General features: G+C 38.1%; 1 protein-coding gene across 8 annotated transcripts in view; it reads left to right on the plus strand.

Annotated features, from left to right (window-relative positions):
* ANO3 (anoctamin 3) overlaps positions 1-18,098 on the plus strand; it is a 496,934-nt gene that overhangs the window by 397,210 nt on the left and 81,626 nt on the right. For all 8 annotated transcript variants that reach the window (XM_086340919.1, XM_086340918.1, XM_086340920.1 and 5 more), the window contains 3 exons: positions 509-643; positions 8,741-8,837; positions 17,372-17,432. In XM_086340919.1, coding sequence (XP_086197045.1) covers positions 509-643; positions 8,741-8,837; positions 17,372-17,432 — 293 coding nt within the window. The remainder of the gene's footprint in view (positions 1-508; positions 644-8,740; positions 8,838-17,371; positions 17,433-18,098) is intronic.

The raw sequence follows: 18,098 nt of genomic DNA on the forward strand, positions 1-18,098 counted from the left end.
TCCAGGAACGGCAGAGTTGAATTTTGTTGAGGAAGATGTGTGACAAAATTGTGCAGATTGTGTCTGGCATGAGGGAATCTGGCCAAGAGTGCAGATGGAGACTGAATTCAAGTCTGCTTTCAGTAACTACCCAGAGGGAGACACTTTGCTAATTTATGCCAAAGCAGTATGGTTTAGCACAGCTCTGTGTGGGGGAAACAAAAAGGATTCTACTAAGAGGATGAAGAAAAGCAAGAACTGGCTTATGAAAAGCTTTATGAGCCATGTTAAGAAGTTTGACACAGAAATAAATAGATTTTGCAAAATTGCTCCTATAAAGGCAACATTCAAAACAAACTATTACCATCACTGGATTTATTAAGCAAGACTATTATGATATCCCAGATGGAGCTGAGGAGGAACTGAGCTGGAACCTCAAATGTTTATCTGAAAGTCATATTAGGTGTGGCATTAATATCTGTAGTATTCCTTAGGTTGCCATAAGCTAAGAGTTTGCTTTCTCGCACAGGCTGTACTTTGGTGAGAAGATTGGATTATACTTTGCTTGGCTGGGGTGGTATACTGGAATGCTGATTCCTGCAGCCATTGTTGGCTTGTGTGTGTTCTTCTATGGAATATTAACAATGAATGCAAGTCAAGTAAGGTAAGCTATTAACAGACTTACTAAACAGCTTGGCCTTCTGATTGGATCAAAACTTTATAATAATGCTGATTGAAAAATAAATGATTTTTTATTTACAATAAAATTTGTACTACAATTTGTTTTTATTTTTGCAGGGAGGAGGCACCATATAAAGGCCATTCCTATTTTTTATATGCAGATTATCTTGGATAAGTTCTAAGACTGTTTCTCTTTATGCCAAATTTCTCTTTCTAGTACATAACTAATAATAATTCAACAATGCAATAGACCATTCTATGTAATTTAAATTTGCATATAGTCTTTGGTAGTCTGAAATACTCTCTCAATATAGTAATTCAAATAATTATAACAGATACAATTCTTTAAACACTTAAGATATACAAAGACCTTCCAAGCACACTGTTTCATTTTATACAACTTTCACTACCAGCCTTGGAGATGAGTTTTCCTTTCAGCACCTGAGCGAATCTTACATAGCTCAAGGTATCTGAACAAAATGTTGTTGTTTATTGCTTAGTCATGTCCGACTCTTTTGTGATCCCATGGACTGTAGCCCACCAGGCTCCTTTCTCCATGGGACTTTTCAGGCAAGAATATTGGAGTGGGTTGCCATTTCCTCCTTCAGGGGCTCTTCCTTACCCAGGGATCGAACCTGAGTCTCCCAGTCTCCTGTATTGCAGGTGAATTTGTACCATGTAAATCCTATCCTAAGTGGTCTCCTGTCATGACAACATAAAGTTACTTTCTACTTTCTTTTTATTCTCTAAGGGAATAGAATTTATAAAAGATTTTCGCATCAACTTAAAGTATCAAAATGGTAGTAAATAAGATTTTGAGAAATAACAAATGTTTATCAGAAGGATGGTTTTTCTGTTAAAGTTTAAATGACTCAACTTTTGGATATAGAAACAATATAAAATTATTCAAGCTTCCCAGGTGGTGCAGTGGTGAAGAGTCTCCCTGCCAATGCAGGAGATGCAAGAGATGTGGGTTCAATTCTTGGATCAGGAAGATCCCAAGGAATAGGAAATGGCAACCCATTCCAGTATTCTTGCCTGGAAAATTCCATGGACAGAGGAGACTGGCAGGCTACAGTCCAGAGGGTCACAAAGAGTCAGACACAACTGAGTACTCAACACATACAATGATACTATTCAGCAGAAGTAAGAGTCACCTTGGCATTAAAAAATCTCTTAATAGCGTGTTCTATTTACTGTGCCAAAGGGACTTCATCAAGTTCAACCTTGTATGATACAATTCAAAATATGATAAAGCATTTTTGCTCCCCTTAAAAGCTCAGTACTTTTTTCTCTTTTGGTTCATCTTTTAACCATGGCCATGCTACTGGGTGGTAATCATGACAGTTAATGGGACCATTAAATGCATTTCCTTGAATTTTCTTTGTATATTTGTGTACATGCACACATACACACACGTACACACTGCATTATAAATAATGCAGATATATTTGCGTAACAATTTTGCCTAAAAACAAAATATTTTCATTGTTCCAGAGTTGAAGCCTATTCCATAACCAAATTCCTTGATTTGGTATCTCAGAATCCCCTTGTTCTTCAGGAAGGCCAAATGGTAATTAGCATGAAAACAAACACCTAATGTTCAAAAGCATTTCTTCTAGTAACAGTCTTTCTTCAGAGTTTTGCAAACTCAGCACCAGTCTAGAGGGCAGCATCCTCCTGGATAAACATGCGCCCACTGAAGACATTCGTCCCGCTTTGGGTATTTCTTTATATGCTGTTTTTGCATTTATTGCCTTTACTTTCAGTGTCAAACCCTATAAATCACTGCCAAAACTGATTTCAAGGAATTTACCCCCTCAGTTTTCTATTAGTAGTTTCACAGCTTCAGCTCTTAAGTTAAATCTTTAATCTATTTTGGGTTAATTTCTGTATATGGTGGAAGATAGAGCTGTAGTTTCATTCTTTTGCATGTGGATCCTTCTCTTCTAACACCATTTGTTGAAGATACTGTCCTTTCCTCATTGAGTATGCTTGGCTTTTTGTCAAAAATTGGCCACATATACATGGGTTTATTTATGGTTTCTCTATTGTGTTCCATTGATCTATGTATCTGTCTTTATGCCAGTAATGTACTGTTATGATTATCATACCTTTATAATATTGTTATCAAAGGTGTGATGCCTCCAGCTTTGTTCTTTCTCAAGATTGCTTTGACTGTTCGGGATTTTTGTGGTTTCATAAAAATGTTAGGGTAGGTTTTTCTGTTTCTGAGAAATTACCATTGAATTTCTGATAGAGATTGCATTTAATCTGTAGATCTCTTCAGGTAGTATGGACATTAAACAGTGTGAAATTTTCTAATTCAAGAGTACAGAATATCTTTCCATTTATTTGTATCTTCTTTAATTTCCTTTGCCAATGTCTCATAATTTTCAGTGTATAGAGCTTTCGCCTCCTTGGTTAAGTTTATTCCTAAATGTTTTCTTATTTTCTATGTAATTTTAAGTGGGATTTAAAAAAAAAAATTTCTCTTATTGATAGTTTTTTGTTAGTATATATAAACACAACTGATATTTGTGTACTGATTTTATATCCTGCAAATTTATTGAATTCATGTTTTAGTTATAGTTTTTTGATAGAATGGGCTTCTCTGATGGCTCAGCTGGTAAAGAATCCGCCTGCAATGTGGGAGACCTGCGTTTGATCCCTGGGTTGGGAAGATCCCCTGGAGAAGGAAATGGCAACCTATTCCAGTATTCTGGCCTGGAGAATTCCATGGACTGTAAAGTCTATGGAGTTGCAAAGAGTCAGACATGACTGAGGGACTATCACTTTCCTTCACTTAGGGTTTTGGAGACATGGTCTTTTAAAATGAATTGACAAGAGCAGAAAATGATTTTTAGGCAGTTTGCTACTGTTCAAATTGATCCCATGGAGAACATATTCACAAAGTTTTCCCAAGTGATGTAGACTTCCTCCTCCACACTTTTGAAGCTGAAAATGAACAAAAGGCAATGAAAGAAATAGATTTTCTGTTCCTATTGATTTATGTACCAATGAAGAAAATTAGACTCCTTTTGTATGAGATAAGTATTCTTTAACCTTTAGCACAAGGAGTGTTTTAAAAGACTCGCAAACTCTTTTCTTCTGTGCTTTATGGTATTATATTACTGCTACTTCTGTCACACTATAATTAAGACCCTGTCAGACTTACTGTTCTAAATCAAGGTAAGCATCACTGAATATCTTGACTTTCAAAATTTCACGGGACTGAATTTTTCCATTCAAGGTGTCAGACGTGGTTAAGTTGTAGGTGTTATCATGGCATGTGGGTGGAGGACATAGGACTTTTGAGTTGCTTTGTTTCAGTTTTATTTTAGTAATCTCTTTCTTGTTTATTGCAAGGTAACAAAATGTTAAAAAGCTAAAGATTAGGTTGTATTATGTTTCTACCAGTTGTGTTTATGTAAATTAAGGTCATATTTCTTAACTGCTCTGCAGTTAATTGTTTATGTGAAAATCATGTTCAGATTATTTCTTGTATGTGCATGTACAAGCATATATTTACATGTATATTGGTCTTACACAATCAAAGGTGGTCAGATTTGTGTCAGGTAGAGCACATATTATAGGAGTATGAAAATGAACAAGCAGGAACACATGGTCCCTTCTTCTCAGGCTTTGGGTTTCAGGTCCAAGGCAAAGAGCAGAAACAGCTTTCTTGCCTCTTTGGCATTAGAACTCACCAAGAAATATCAGTACTGGCCAGGTTTTCAAAAGCTGTTGGACCAGGATTGAACCCCTGTCTTAAAGGACCTTTCAAACCCTCTCCTGACAACCTCCTTAGCAATAAGGGCTTCATCGGCTTATCAAGTGCCTATGATGTGCCAGGCACATTATCAGTATTCCTGAAGTAGTATCCCACTTGGCTATTATCTCCAACTAGAGATGAAGAATTGATCCTCAGAGTGGTAGATGACTTGGGGGAAATATCTAGCAAGTTAAACCTATATCTAATTTTTTAAAATTGCAATAAGAACACTTAAGTGGGGCTTCCCTGGTGGCTCTGGTGAAGAATCTGCCTGCCAGTGCAGGAGACAGGGGTTCAATCTCTGGTCCAGGAGGATGTCACATGCAGTGGAACAACTCAGCCCATGCATTGCAACTATTGAACCTGTGCTCAGATCCCAGAAGCCACAACTGCTGATCCCATGTGCCACAACCACTGAAGCCCACACGTCCTAGAGCCCACGCTCTGCAATGAGAAGCCTGTGTGCTGTAACTAAAGAGCAGCCCCTGCTCATTACAACTAGAGAAAAGCCCATGCAGCAAAGAAGACCCAGCACATCCAAAAATAAATAAATAAATAAATATATTTTTTAAAAGAACGCTTAAGTGCACAGGTTTCCCTGGTGGCTCAGACAGTGAAGAGTCTGCTTGCAATGCAGGAGATGTGGGTTTGATTTCTGGATTGGGAAGATCCCCTGGAGAAGGAAATGGCAACCCATTCCAGTATTCTTGCCTGGAGAATCCCGTGGACAGAGGATCCTGGTGGGCTCCAATCCATGGGGTCGCAAAGAGTTGGACACAACTGAGCGACTAACACACACACAAGTGCACACTGCAGTATTGTTAACTGTAGGCACAATGTTGGACAGCATATCTCTAGAGTTTACCCATCCCACATAACTGGTACTTTATACTATTGAACAGCAGCTTTCCATTTCCGCTCCATTACTCCCTGGCAACCACAGTTCTACTCTGTATCTATGAGTGTGTTTTTTAAGATACCTAATATAAGTGAAATTACACAGTATTCATTATTCTGTGACTAGTTTATTTCACTTAACATAATGTTCTTCAAGTTCATTCATGTTGTTGCATATGGTAAACTATCCTTCTTTTTTTTAAGGCTAATATTCTGTTGTATGTCTATTCCACCTTTTTATCCATTCATCCATGAATGGATATTTGGGTTATTTCCATACCTTGGCTAATGTGAATAATATTGAAGTGAACCATGAGGTGCAGGTATCTCTTTGAGACCTTGGTTTCAGTTCTTTTAGATATATACCCAGGAGTGGGATTAATGGATTAAATGGAAGTTCTATTTTTAATTTTTTGAGGAACCTTCGTATTGTTTTTCATAGTGGCAGCACCAATTTACAGTCCCACCAACAATATTCAAGTGTTCTAAATTTTCTACATCCTTGCCAACATGTGTTGTTTTTACTTTATTTTGTTTGTTTTGTTCGATAATAACAATCCTAACAGGTGTGGCTTAGCATCTTATCATTTACTTATTCCTTGACAATTATATATTATTCTAAAATCCATGTTTTAGTCATGTTTCCAAACTTCCTTCCTTTAAACCTACTTTCATATTATCAGATTTCCCCAAAATGGGCATCACCACACATCTTATTCTGTACTTTGCATGTTAACAGAATCACAGGAAGCATCAAGAGCCTGGAGCAGGTCCAGGCATTCACCCCCAAATGGACAAATTGCTCCCGCCTCCCTTATGGATAGAGGTGGTAATTATGATAAATTGGTGATAATTATTATTTCCTTTGAATTAGCTTTTGATGTGTATTTCTAACAGATAGAAGACAAAAGAAAGCCACATTTTAAGCAATGCTTTGTATCATGTTGTGCATAGTTGCTAGTTGCTCAGTTGTGTCTGACTGTCTATGGGATTCTCCAAACGAGAATACTGGAGTGGGTTGCCATGCCCTCCTCCAGGGGATCTTCCCAATCCAAGAATCAAACCCATGTCTCCCGCATTGCAGGTGGATTCTTTAACATCTGAGTCCCCAGGGAAGCCCAAGAATACTGGAGTGGGTAGCCTATCTCTTCTCCAGGGGATCTTCCAACCCAGGAATCTACCTGGGGTCTCCTGCATTGCAGGTGGATTCTTTACCTGCTGAGCTACCAGAGAAGCCAGGTGTATATTAGGAAGAAATTAAGAAACACTTTGGGCACTCTCTCTCCATCTAGTGGTTAAGTCAAAGAACGCTGTAATCATCTCAAATTCCATATTTTAGGCTAAAAAATGTTGCAAAACTTGTTTAGTGGGGTTTTTTGTGTGTGTGTGTTATCTGTCCAGTGGAACTTTGAGCAGCTTATGGAAAATGAGTTTGATAATTCTAGACATAAAAATAAGGCTCAGTCTGATGACTAGGATCCTAGACTGGATGCTTTGATACATCTGTGCTTTTGTCTGATTATTTGGAAGGTGGGAAAAATGATGTAATATAAACCAAATTTAATACCATTCTAGTGTGAGAGTTCAATACAGGGCACATTATACATTTTTTAAACAACGAATTATGATAGCAAGCCTATTTTCATAGGAATTTTCTCCAAGAGGTGGGTTAATTCTTTTTTTTATTACTACAAATTAGTAGTATTAGTAAGAGGAAGTATAATCATCTCTCTTTTTTTCTGAGCTTTAAAAATGTATATTTTACCTGCTTCCCCCTACTTTACATAGATATCATGATTACTAGCAATAAGATGTATGTGAAAGTGGGAGAATTATAGTTTATATAAGACTCGTCATACCATCATCATCATTAGTAAATTAGTTTTTGGTAGGAAAGTCCCCTGTAATATGAAATAAACGTATCCCTCTTTCAGATGAGTTGTAGTTGATGGAGAACTGGACCTAGAATCAGGAAAACCTAAACTCAGTTCCTTCAAGTATCTCTTGTAAGCTTATGACCTTGAACAAAGCTCTTAAACATCAGCTTCCTCTCAGCTGTGGAGAACATTACCACTGCAGGAGATTGCATTGAGGACTAAACTTAACGGACGTGAATCCATTTTTGGTTACTGTAAGGCGTTGCATTACAGTATAGTACTATTATTTACTAGTCATTTCCACTTTGTCTTGAGTTTGTACACATCCAGCATTTGAAATAGATATGCATTATTTTTTTTTCACTTTGAGTTTATATATTTTGAAAACAGCAAAAGTTTTATTAACAGTTGTATTTCCAGGCATAGTTTTAAAAGCCTTTATATTACCTTCAACATTTCTAGAGCAGATTTACTTAAAGACAATTTATTAAGGGGATACCAAATGGGAAAGGGCCAGGTACGACAGATAAAGGCACAAAACATCTAATAACAGTTTCTGTGAACTCTCAGATTGTGAGTCTTTTGAGAAATTGTTATTGATGCCCTGCTCCTGTCATGATGTCATCTATAAAGTATGCTGAGATTTTTGAAAGATAGCAATAAACTCAAGAAGCAAATGTTACAAGGTTACATTCTATTGGAGGATATCGTATATTTCAGTAATCCGTAATGCACTGACTGACTGCAGTAGGGGTTGTGGAATTATGTGAATTATGGGTGCTACTCATTTTGGTGACTGTAAAGCAGTGAGAACCAGGGGAAAGGTCTACAGACTTGAAAAATCAGCATGCTGCTGCTGCTGCTAAGTCACTTCAGCCGTGTCGATTCTGTGCCACCCCATAGACGGCAGCCCACCAGGCTCCCCCGTCCCTGGGATTCTCCAGGCAAGAACTCTGGAGTGGGGTGCCATTTCCTTCTCCAGTGCATGAAAGAGAAAAGTGAAAGTGAAGTCGCTCAGCCGTGTCCGACTCTTCGAGACCCCATGGACTGCAGCCTACCAGGCTCCTCCATCCATGGGATTTTCCAGGCAAGAGTACTGGAGAGGGTTGCCATTGCCTTCTCTGAAAAATCAGCATAGTTAGATGTGATTCCAGCTCAGCCACATCCAAGCCTGTGAGCTGGGTTAAAATATTCTTAGGTGTTCCTCCCAAGATTGTCCTACATGCCATGAAATCAGGTGGAAAAGTATCCTTGTAACAAGGCCCCACAAGTGCCTCCTGAGTATAAAATTGGCCTATTATCATGAAAATATCTTGGATCAGAGATTTATTAAAACAAAGAAGCAAACTCAGTATCACAAAAATTCTACAAATTTGGGTGGGAGTCATTCAAGTTCTTCCTCCCCTGTCCACCAGTATTTCCATTTCTTCTTTTCCTTCCCACCCTACTACTTCCCATAGGATTGGCCGTAGGGGCTAAGCAGCTTCCTGAGTGTGGAGGTTCATGCTTTCTTTTTCTTTGATTTCTTAAGCCAAGAAATTTGCAAGGCCACTGAAGTCTTCATGTGCCCTCTCTGTGATAAGAACTGCTCACTGCAGAGACTCAACGAAAGCTGTATCTACGCCAAGGTCAGTGTGGACCCTCACATTCCCCTCCCTGCCCTCTACTTTTCCTAGGAACGTAGGCAGTAAAAAGTCCTCTAGCAAACTGCTTTCTACCAAAGTTAAATGTTCCCAAGAGTTTCAACAAACAGTGTCATTGACAACTGAATAAAACATCACTCTGTGGCAGTTATAAAAAGGATGTATTTTATTAGAATATCTGTCTTCCTCTGTTTATATAAGTGGTTATTGCCATCACAGACATAAAACATCCACTTGGAATGATATCTAGATTATTTTTTTGGAGAAGATTATTTCTTCTTCAGTGGTAAAGTTTGTATCTTCCCATGAAGACTCATGAAGTCTAAATACTTCTAATTTGACAGAGAAAATGAAGTTTTCTTAACATACCTGAAGTTCTCAAATTTTTTCCTATTAGAATCACCTGAAGAGTTTTTTAAATTCCTGAAACCCAAGCCACATCCAAGAACAATTAAATTAGAATCTAGTTTTTGGAACCTAGGCATCAGCATAATTTAAAAACTCCCAGGTGATTTCAGAGTGCATACAAGTTTGAGAAAAGTGTACTTCAATTATATAATTATGAGTACTCATTTGTAAAATGGTTTTATTAAAGTATAGTTAATATGTAATAAAATGTACATATTTGAAGTATATAAATGAATGTGTTTAAATACATATATATGCTTTTGTGAAACCACAGCCACAGTCAAGATAAAGTAACATATCCAAAGGTTTCCTCGTGATTTCTTGTAATCCCTGCCTCCCAAACCCCACCCCTGGGCTCAGGCAAACATTTTCTGCCATTATAGATAAATTTGTATATTCCAGACTGTTATGTAAATAGAGTCATACAGTGTGTGAATTTTTTCTAGTTTCTTTCACCCAACATAATTATTTTGAGGTTAATCCTCAAAATAAATGTCATAACATTTATCAGCAAATCCTCTCTCTTTATTGCTGAGTATTAATAGTATTGCATGATATGGCTATATCAGAATTCAGTTATCCCATGATCTTCATAAGTAAGATGAATCTTAATAATTATTCATTCATATTAATAATCTGGGGGGAGGTTAAGTTGTTATAATTTTAAATAAAGGTGCTATAAACATTCATCTACAAATGTTTGTTTGGACAAGTATTGTTATTTCTCTTGGGTAAATGCCTAGAATAAAAATTACTAGATTTGATGATAGGTAGATTTTTATCCTTCTAAGACATTGCAGAACTTTTTTCCAGAATTTCTACACATTTTACATTTCTACCAGTGATGTATGAGAGTTCTAGTTTTCCATATACCCACTAGTTCTCATGATAGTCTTTTTCATTGTAACTGTTCTAACAGATCTTTAGAGAGAGCGCATTGTGATTTAGTTACTTGAAAATTATTTGATTCTTTCGGGTCTTGCTTTTAGGATTTGTGAGTTAGCCTCACATCAGTGCTCTTTCTAGCACTAATTCTCCCCACAAATCTTTCTGTGCACTCTCCCCAGTGAAGTGTGAATACTGAGGATTTGCAGTCAGGCTAACAGGCCCTACCCCTGCCTGAATCTGAGCTCCTGAACCCGTTTCCTCTAATGCTTTCAGGGACTATGTCTGCAGCCAGTTTCCTCACGAGTGCTCTCTGTCTGGCTTGTCATTCTGTGCACTCTTGTGACTCTTTCAGGCAACCATAATGCTCACCTCCATTGTTTCCCACCTCTTAGGAATCACTGCCCTTCATTGTCTCACATCCAGTCTTGAAATCTGTTGCATTATGTATTTTGGGAATTATTCGGTTATTTCCAGAATGTGGGTAAAGTCAGTCTCTGTTACTTCATCTTGTTCAGAAATGCTGTGCTAGGTCACTTCATTTGTGTCCAACTCTGTGGACTGTAGCCTACCAGGCTCCTCTGTCCATGGAATTTAATAGGCAAGAATACTGCAGTGGATTGCCACACCATCCCCCAGGGGATCTTTCTGACCCAGGGATCAAAACCACGTCTCTTATGTCTCCTGCATTGGCAGGCATGTTCTTTACCGCTAGGGCCACCTAGGAAGCCCAGTTCAGAAGTAGAAGCTTGTGTATAATCACTTTTGACAAGGGTGAACATAAAAACAAAAGCCACTTAGGATCCTCCTAGGAGACCAAAACTTACTAAAATCAGCTTCGGAATTATTTTTCTTAAATGCATGTTATGGGGAAAATCTGTTTTGTTTATAATTTAATTTCTGAAGTGTGCTTAGTATTGAATTCTCTCAAATGTTCCCCAAAGATATCTTGTTTTGGGAAGCATTTTCTCGACACTTTTTATAAAAGCCAAGTATATTAGAGTCATTTGATGTATAGACACATGTCCCTCCCTTTGCCCATGCATTTCAAAGATACATGACAGCCTTAGGGACACCAACAAATCCAAACACTAAAGATAAGAATCATATGTGGCAGAGTGATAAAGTGAAGAAGCTGTCCAAGGAAATGCTAAATCTAGGGAGCTATTGTAATTATGTGGTATCTACATTCCTCTGTTACCCTGGAGAAAAGAGTATATGTAGGGGTAGGTATGACTCAGGAAGATCTCACTTAGTAACTACTATCAGGTAGGTAGAAATGTTAGCTTGCAGAGGAGAATATTGCCTTAAGGAACAATGCAAGAAATAAAACCCACCAGGGTGAAATCTTCATTATGTCTTGTATTTGATCCTCTGGTTAAGGTAAAATGTAGTTACTTGATTTACATTTTAAAAATCAGAACTACTCTTCCTTCATTGAATGGAAATAAACATTTTCTTTTAAAATCTGTTATATTTAAACACCTAGAGGTTACTAGATGGGCAGTGTCATAAATAAGAGAAGAAATTTTTAGCAAAGAAACAAGCCCACCAATCTAAAATCATCTAGTCACCTGATCACCTAGCCACCTCATCTACTGCTGCTGCTGCTAAGTTGCTTCAGTCGTGTCCGACTCTGTGCGACCCAGCCACCTCATTTAGAAACTGGTAAATTCCTTATGGAATCACTGCTACTTGTGAAAAGTAGCAGGACATTAAATCTGCCATATTTTACATGTAATTATTGTGCATAAATAAATAAATAATGTGCACATTTAATCATTCCCTTAATAGTGTCAAGGGTGTGTTTCAGGAAAAATGTGGTCCCGTTATATAATAAAAATTATATCTAAGTACATTAACATTTTCTTTGGTGATTATTTTAAGTTTCGATACTTAAAAGTATGGGGTTGAGAAATATTTGCAATTAAGTCATTGCAGTGATATCTGCATATTCTTCAAAGCACAGGTGACCACAGGTGTCAATTTCCATTATGTTAGGATTTTTCATTAAAGGTAAAATCATTAGGTACAAGAGTCCTGCATTGTTTTTTCATATAGTTCTAAAAATGACTCAATTCTTATTTGAAGTTATGCTTATTTATAATAGTTATTAATATTCGGTGATTTTTTTTACTGGTTCAGCAAACATTTATTCAATCCCTAAGGTACTGAGCCTCAGATTGTATACTAATATTGAGATTACAACAGAATCAGGACAGATCATGTTTCTTCTGAAGGAGGAAATGGCAACCCACTCCAGTATTCTTGCCTGAAGAATCCCATGGACAGAGGGGCCTGGCAGGCTATAGTCCATAGGATTGCAAAGAGTCAGGCATGACTAAAGTGACTTAACACACATGCATGAACATGTTTCTTCTTTAAGAAATTTCATGGAAGAATCCTCAGAAGACTACATCAGAATCATCTAGAACTGTCATTAAAAACAGATTCCTGGGCCCATGTTAGATTCAGAATCAGCTGGTCAAGGGCAAGGCTTAGAAACCTACATGTTAACAGATTCCTCAGGTGATTCTTATTTGTAGGCCCACATTTATAAAGTTATTGCACTAAACAAGTATTGAGTTGGGGTGAGGATGAATACCTGCCTCTTGAGAGACCTATATGCAGGTCAGGAAGCAACAGTTAGAACTGGACATGGAACAACAGACTGGTTCCAAATAGGAAAAGGAGTACATCAAGGCTGTATATTGTCACCCTGTTTATTTAACTTATATGCAGAGTATATCATGAGAAACGCTGGGCTGGAAGAAGCACAAGCTGGAATCAAGATTGCCGGGAGAAATATCAATAACCTCAGATATGCAGATGACACCATCCTTATGGCAGAAAGTGAAGAGGAACTCAAAAGCCTCTTGATGAAAGTGAAAGAGGAGAGTAAAAAAGTTGGCTTAAAGCTCAACATTCAGAAAACTAAGATCATGGCATCTGGTCCCATTACTTCCTGGGAAATAGATGGGGAAACAGTGGAAACAGTGGAGAAGGCAATGGCACCCCACTCCAGTAGTCTTGCCTGGAAAATCCCATGGGTGGAGGAGGCTGGTAGGCTGCAGTCCATGGGGTCGCGAAGAGTTGGACACGACTGAGCGACTTCACTTTCACTTTTCACTTTCCTGCATTGGAGAAGGAAATGGCAACCCACTCCAGTGTTCTTGCCTGGAGAATCCCAGGGACGGGGGAGCCTGGTGGGCTGCCATCTATGGGGTCTCACAGAGTCGGACACAACTGAAGTGACTTATCAGCAGCAGCAGCAGCAGTGGAAACAGTGTCAGACTTTATTTTTTGGGGCTCCAAAATCACTGCAGATGGTGACTATAGCCATGAAATTAAAAGACGCTTACTCCTTGGAAGGAAAGTTGTGACCAACCTAGATAGCATATTCAAAAGCAGAGATATTACTTTGCCAACAAAGGTCCGTCTAGCCAAGGCTATAGTTTTTCCAGTAGTCATGTATGAATGTGAGAGTTGGACTGTGAAGAAAGCTAAGTGCTGAAGAATTGATGCTTTTGAGGTGTGGTGTTGGAGAAGACTCTTGAGAGTCCCTAGGACTGCAAGGAGATCCAACCAGTCCATTCTAAAGACCAGTCCTGGGTGTTGTTTGGAAGGAATGATGCTAAAGCTGAAACTCCAGTACTTTGGCCACCTCATGCAAAGAGTTAACTCATTGGAAAAGCCTCTGATGCTAGGAGGGATTGGGGGCAGGAGAAGGGGATGACAGAGGATGAGATGGCTGGATGGCGTTACCGACTCGATGGACATGAGTTTGAGTGAACTCCGGGAGTTGGTGATGGACAGGGAGGCCTGGCGTGCTGCATTTCATGGGTTTGCAGAGTCAGACATGACTGAGCAATTGAACTGAACTAAACTGAGGGTGAATACATGAAGCTTCCATGTTTGTTGTAGCCTGTGCCCAGGTCCAGTGGGCATGGATAGGTGTACAGATTTTGCGCTATTGAAGAATTAGGAACTGAGGAACTGAGAGAAGGCTAAACTTTGGTCTAAATTCCAACTCTCTGCCTCTCTTCCTTGTAATCACCTGGCCTGCAGGGTTGGATCTGTTCAAGAAGAGTCTTATTCTCCTTAGCCCACAGAATCTTGAATGAAATATATATAGCAGTTTCCAAAGCCTTAAGTTATTCTGAACCTATTGTTGACTTAAAAAAGTCACAACCTAAAAGTTGAGAGTTATGTTTTTTTGGTGGGAGTTTTTAGGACTTTAAGCCCAGGAGACATCTCAAGTAACCCTAAGAGAACTGCTCCAAGTAGGTAGAGAGGAGTCAGGTTATATAGAAGTTTTCAACAAAGGGCAGGTGGTCTGAACATCAAAAGTATTTTTGTGAATTAAAGAAAACCAGATATCTCAAGTTAAGAAATTTAGCACTTTTCTATATACAGAAAGATGCTAGAGTCTGGGCTCACTGAAATCATTCCTTTCCTATGCATCTCAGCTGTCTGGAGCCAGTATTCTGCAATATTTCACATCCTGACATTTTCAGTTCTCATTGTAGGGAGTGGCTGCAGTCTAATGGCTGCCAGATGGTGCAGGTATTCTTTCTGCGTGCCCTGGAGGGCTGGAATCCTTGATGACTGTGACATCCTTATGTACTGATATGGCAGAAAATAGACCATTTCTCACCAAGAAACAATTTTAGAGAGAGCTATCTATCAACTACAGTAGAGAAGAAGAAACAGACTTTAAGCTTCCAACCTAATAAGAAATTTATTTCCATAAGCAGTCCTCACATTTATTGATTTTCAGCCACACTCAGCTCTCCAAGAGAAATCACATGTCAAAGAAAATGGAGAATTTGTGCTAAAACACAGCTTTGTTTTCTTAAAGAAGTTTGCTTCTGTCTTCTTAAATTATCCCTACTCACATGCATAATGTTAAATAAAACGCTTGTCCAGAGGTTCTCTATGCATAAAGGCATGCTATTAAAATAAAGTAATTCACTGCAAATATACATTTGTAGATTGGACAAGATTTTTTACTTTTCGCGTTTTTGGTGGGGTTTTTTTTTGGCTCTGTTATGCTGCTTTGGGATTTTTCTTGAGATTTCAACTGGAGTTTTCTTTTATAGAGCAACTGTTCTTTTCCTATTAGGCAGAAGGTCTCTCCCACCTTTATTCTCCTGCCAATTGCTCACTTTCTAAGCTCGAGCCATTCACACTGTGCTTGACTCTTCATTTTTTGTCCCCTCCGTTTTCATTTAGCAGCTCTTATATTAGGCCCCTGGTTGGTGGTGTTGTTCAGTTGGTAAGTCATGTCTGACTCTTTGGGACCCCATGGACTGTAGCCCTCCAGGCTCCTCTGTCCATGGATTTTCCAGGCAAGAATACTGGGGTGGGTTGCCATTTCCTTCTCCAGAGGATCATCCCAACTCAGGGATCAAACTCGAGTCTCCTGCATTGTCAGGTGGGTTCTTTACTACTAAACCACAAAGGAAGCCCATATTAGCACCCTAAAAAAGCCTTGTCATGGGAAGCTATTATATAAGCACAGGCTTCTGAGTGTTCTTCTTATCTCCGAAGTCTCCCCTCTCATAATACACACCACAGGTAACAGTTTAGTGGAGGTAACATGACGACCTTACACTTTTACCCGCCTCCTCAGGGCAAGTTCTGAAGACTTCCCTAACTTCCATTCTAGCTTTATTTCTCACTACAAGTTTATAATCTCACATTACATCAGTATGACATGTATACCTTACTATGTCGAGCGGATGTGTTTCTAAAAGTTGGTATTTAAATTTACTTAGTTAAAAAATGCCTGAAAGATTTATAAACAAAAGTAACAAGAAAAAAATGAAAAGCTTTTTTAAGGAAAAATATTGCTCAAAAAATAATTTCTATGCAACACAATTGTTATTAAATATGGCTTTTTACATGTCACTTTTCTAAAAACAGGGCCGTTTCTGGAGCAGGGGGAGCCATTATTTCTTGGTCACCTTTATGTTTCCATGTGTGAAGCCTCTGTTCTAACACTTTTAAGAGGCTGTTTCCTGCACTGAACTTGTTTATAAAGGACAGCAGACAGCTGTTCAGCTGCTTGGCAGCCACTAGTGTCTCTGTGGGATATCTTTGGACATAAAAAAAAAAGCTAAATTCCCCTACTGGGTGGAATTTTATGAGCTCTGTGGGAGAATTTCTTTGTGGTCCTTTTCTCTACTGTACATAATATATGCTGATGATTGTTGTGAAAAACTATTCTTATTGCATTTTTCAAAAGCCCAAGCCTTAACATCAACAGTCTTAGAAGTTTAGAACCATCTAGAATATCTTGCACCTATCTACCAACTTTCAAAAGTAGTAGTTTTCATTATCATTTGTATAATGAAATTTTCAATAATGCAATATTATAGGAAAATACCTAATTGCCCTCTACTCCTGTGAGAATAATGCACCTATTTTCTGTATGATTTCTATGGTATTTAAGTGACTGAGAAAAATATGATGCCTTGACTGTATTGGTTTAATCTCCCTCACTAAATTATGACTATAGTAAAGATATTATGCAAATGAAAAGAGAAAAAGGCAAATTGAATTTATACTTTATTAAAATCAAACAATTCTTACAACTCTGAAATGTATATTCAATAACATTGTGTAACTGTACATTGTTCTTTATAAAACTTCAGGTCATGTCTGATTAAAAAACACTTGGACTGTATCCTAAATATATCCAGTGATTGATGAAATTTCTTAATGACCCATGGCACGTTCTGAAAGACATCAGAGAGCAGGGCCAGCACTCTGATACCTCTCCCTTGGAAATGCTGGATCACTAATGGAATTCTGCATTCTGCAACTGCCCCAGCCCTGGCAGTTTGGCTAACAGGAAGTGCAGCTGTGTGTGCTTTCCCTGGAAAGCTAACTTCTTAAAGCTCACTGCATAGCTCCCATTTGTGACCCACAAATACTTCCTCAGAGTGCTAGAACCACTTCAAAGCAGAAATAAAGGTAGAGCCCAAAAGGAAAAGAGAAAGTAAGGGGGGAAATGCTGATTCCCCAACTTTCCCCATGAGTAAATCACGTGAAACAGTTGCGGGACCCATGAAAGGATTGTCTATGTTATATTTACAAATGATAAAATAATGTCATTCCAGTGAGAAAAAAAAATCAATAGTGCCTCAATGTAAAAAAAGTAATCACTGGATTATTATAGCCAAAAATGTGGCTAATATTTTCGTTTGTTTTCCATTAAGGTGACATACCTGTTTGATAACGGAGGGACAGTCTTCTTTGCTATTTTTATGGCAATATGGGGTAAGTATGTTCCTCCATTACTTAACTTCCTAACCCTTGTTTTCTGAAGCTGTTGTATGTTTCTGCACACCCACACACCCACAAACACACATACCACGTGTCAATTCAACAATAAAATCTCTTTTTTTCCTATGCCTTCTTGATACATTCACAGCTTCTTCGGGAATTTAACTCTTGATCTAATCTTCTAATCCCTAAAGCCTCAACCTTCCTATACTATAGAGCATATTTTTCCCACCAAAAGCAGCCAGTAATTAAAAACAAACTGAAGCATACTTGTGAAAGTGATGATCAGAAAATATTTTGTTTGCTTAAGGCTTCCAGTAATCTATTTTTTTTAACCTTACATTTTATGCACTTAGAGATACAGAATCTATTCTGTATATGATTGAGCAATAATGTCTAATACTAAATAAATCCTGTTCCTATCTAGCATCTTAAAACTGTAAAAATTATGTTTAGGTATATGTATTGGCTGACTTTTTCATGAAGTTTCTCATTGAATTTTTAAAGAACCCAATTAATTGAGACCTAAAGTAAATTACAGATTGGAATTTCCCATGATTTGAAAAGAAGTGATTACTTTCCTGGGTAGGGTCAACTTTCTGATGATGGTCTGTTGAATGCAAAGTTTTCATCAACTTGGCAACTTGAGAACTTTACTAT

Source organism: Bos grunniens, chromosome 15 (assembly GCF_055505025.1).
Source record: "Bos grunniens cultivar Pamir isolate PY7600 chromosome 15, Bosgru_T2T1.0, whole genome shotgun sequence".
In the NCBI taxonomy this organism is placed as follows: Eukaryota; Metazoa; Chordata; class Mammalia; order Artiodactyla; family Bovidae; genus Bos; species Bos grunniens.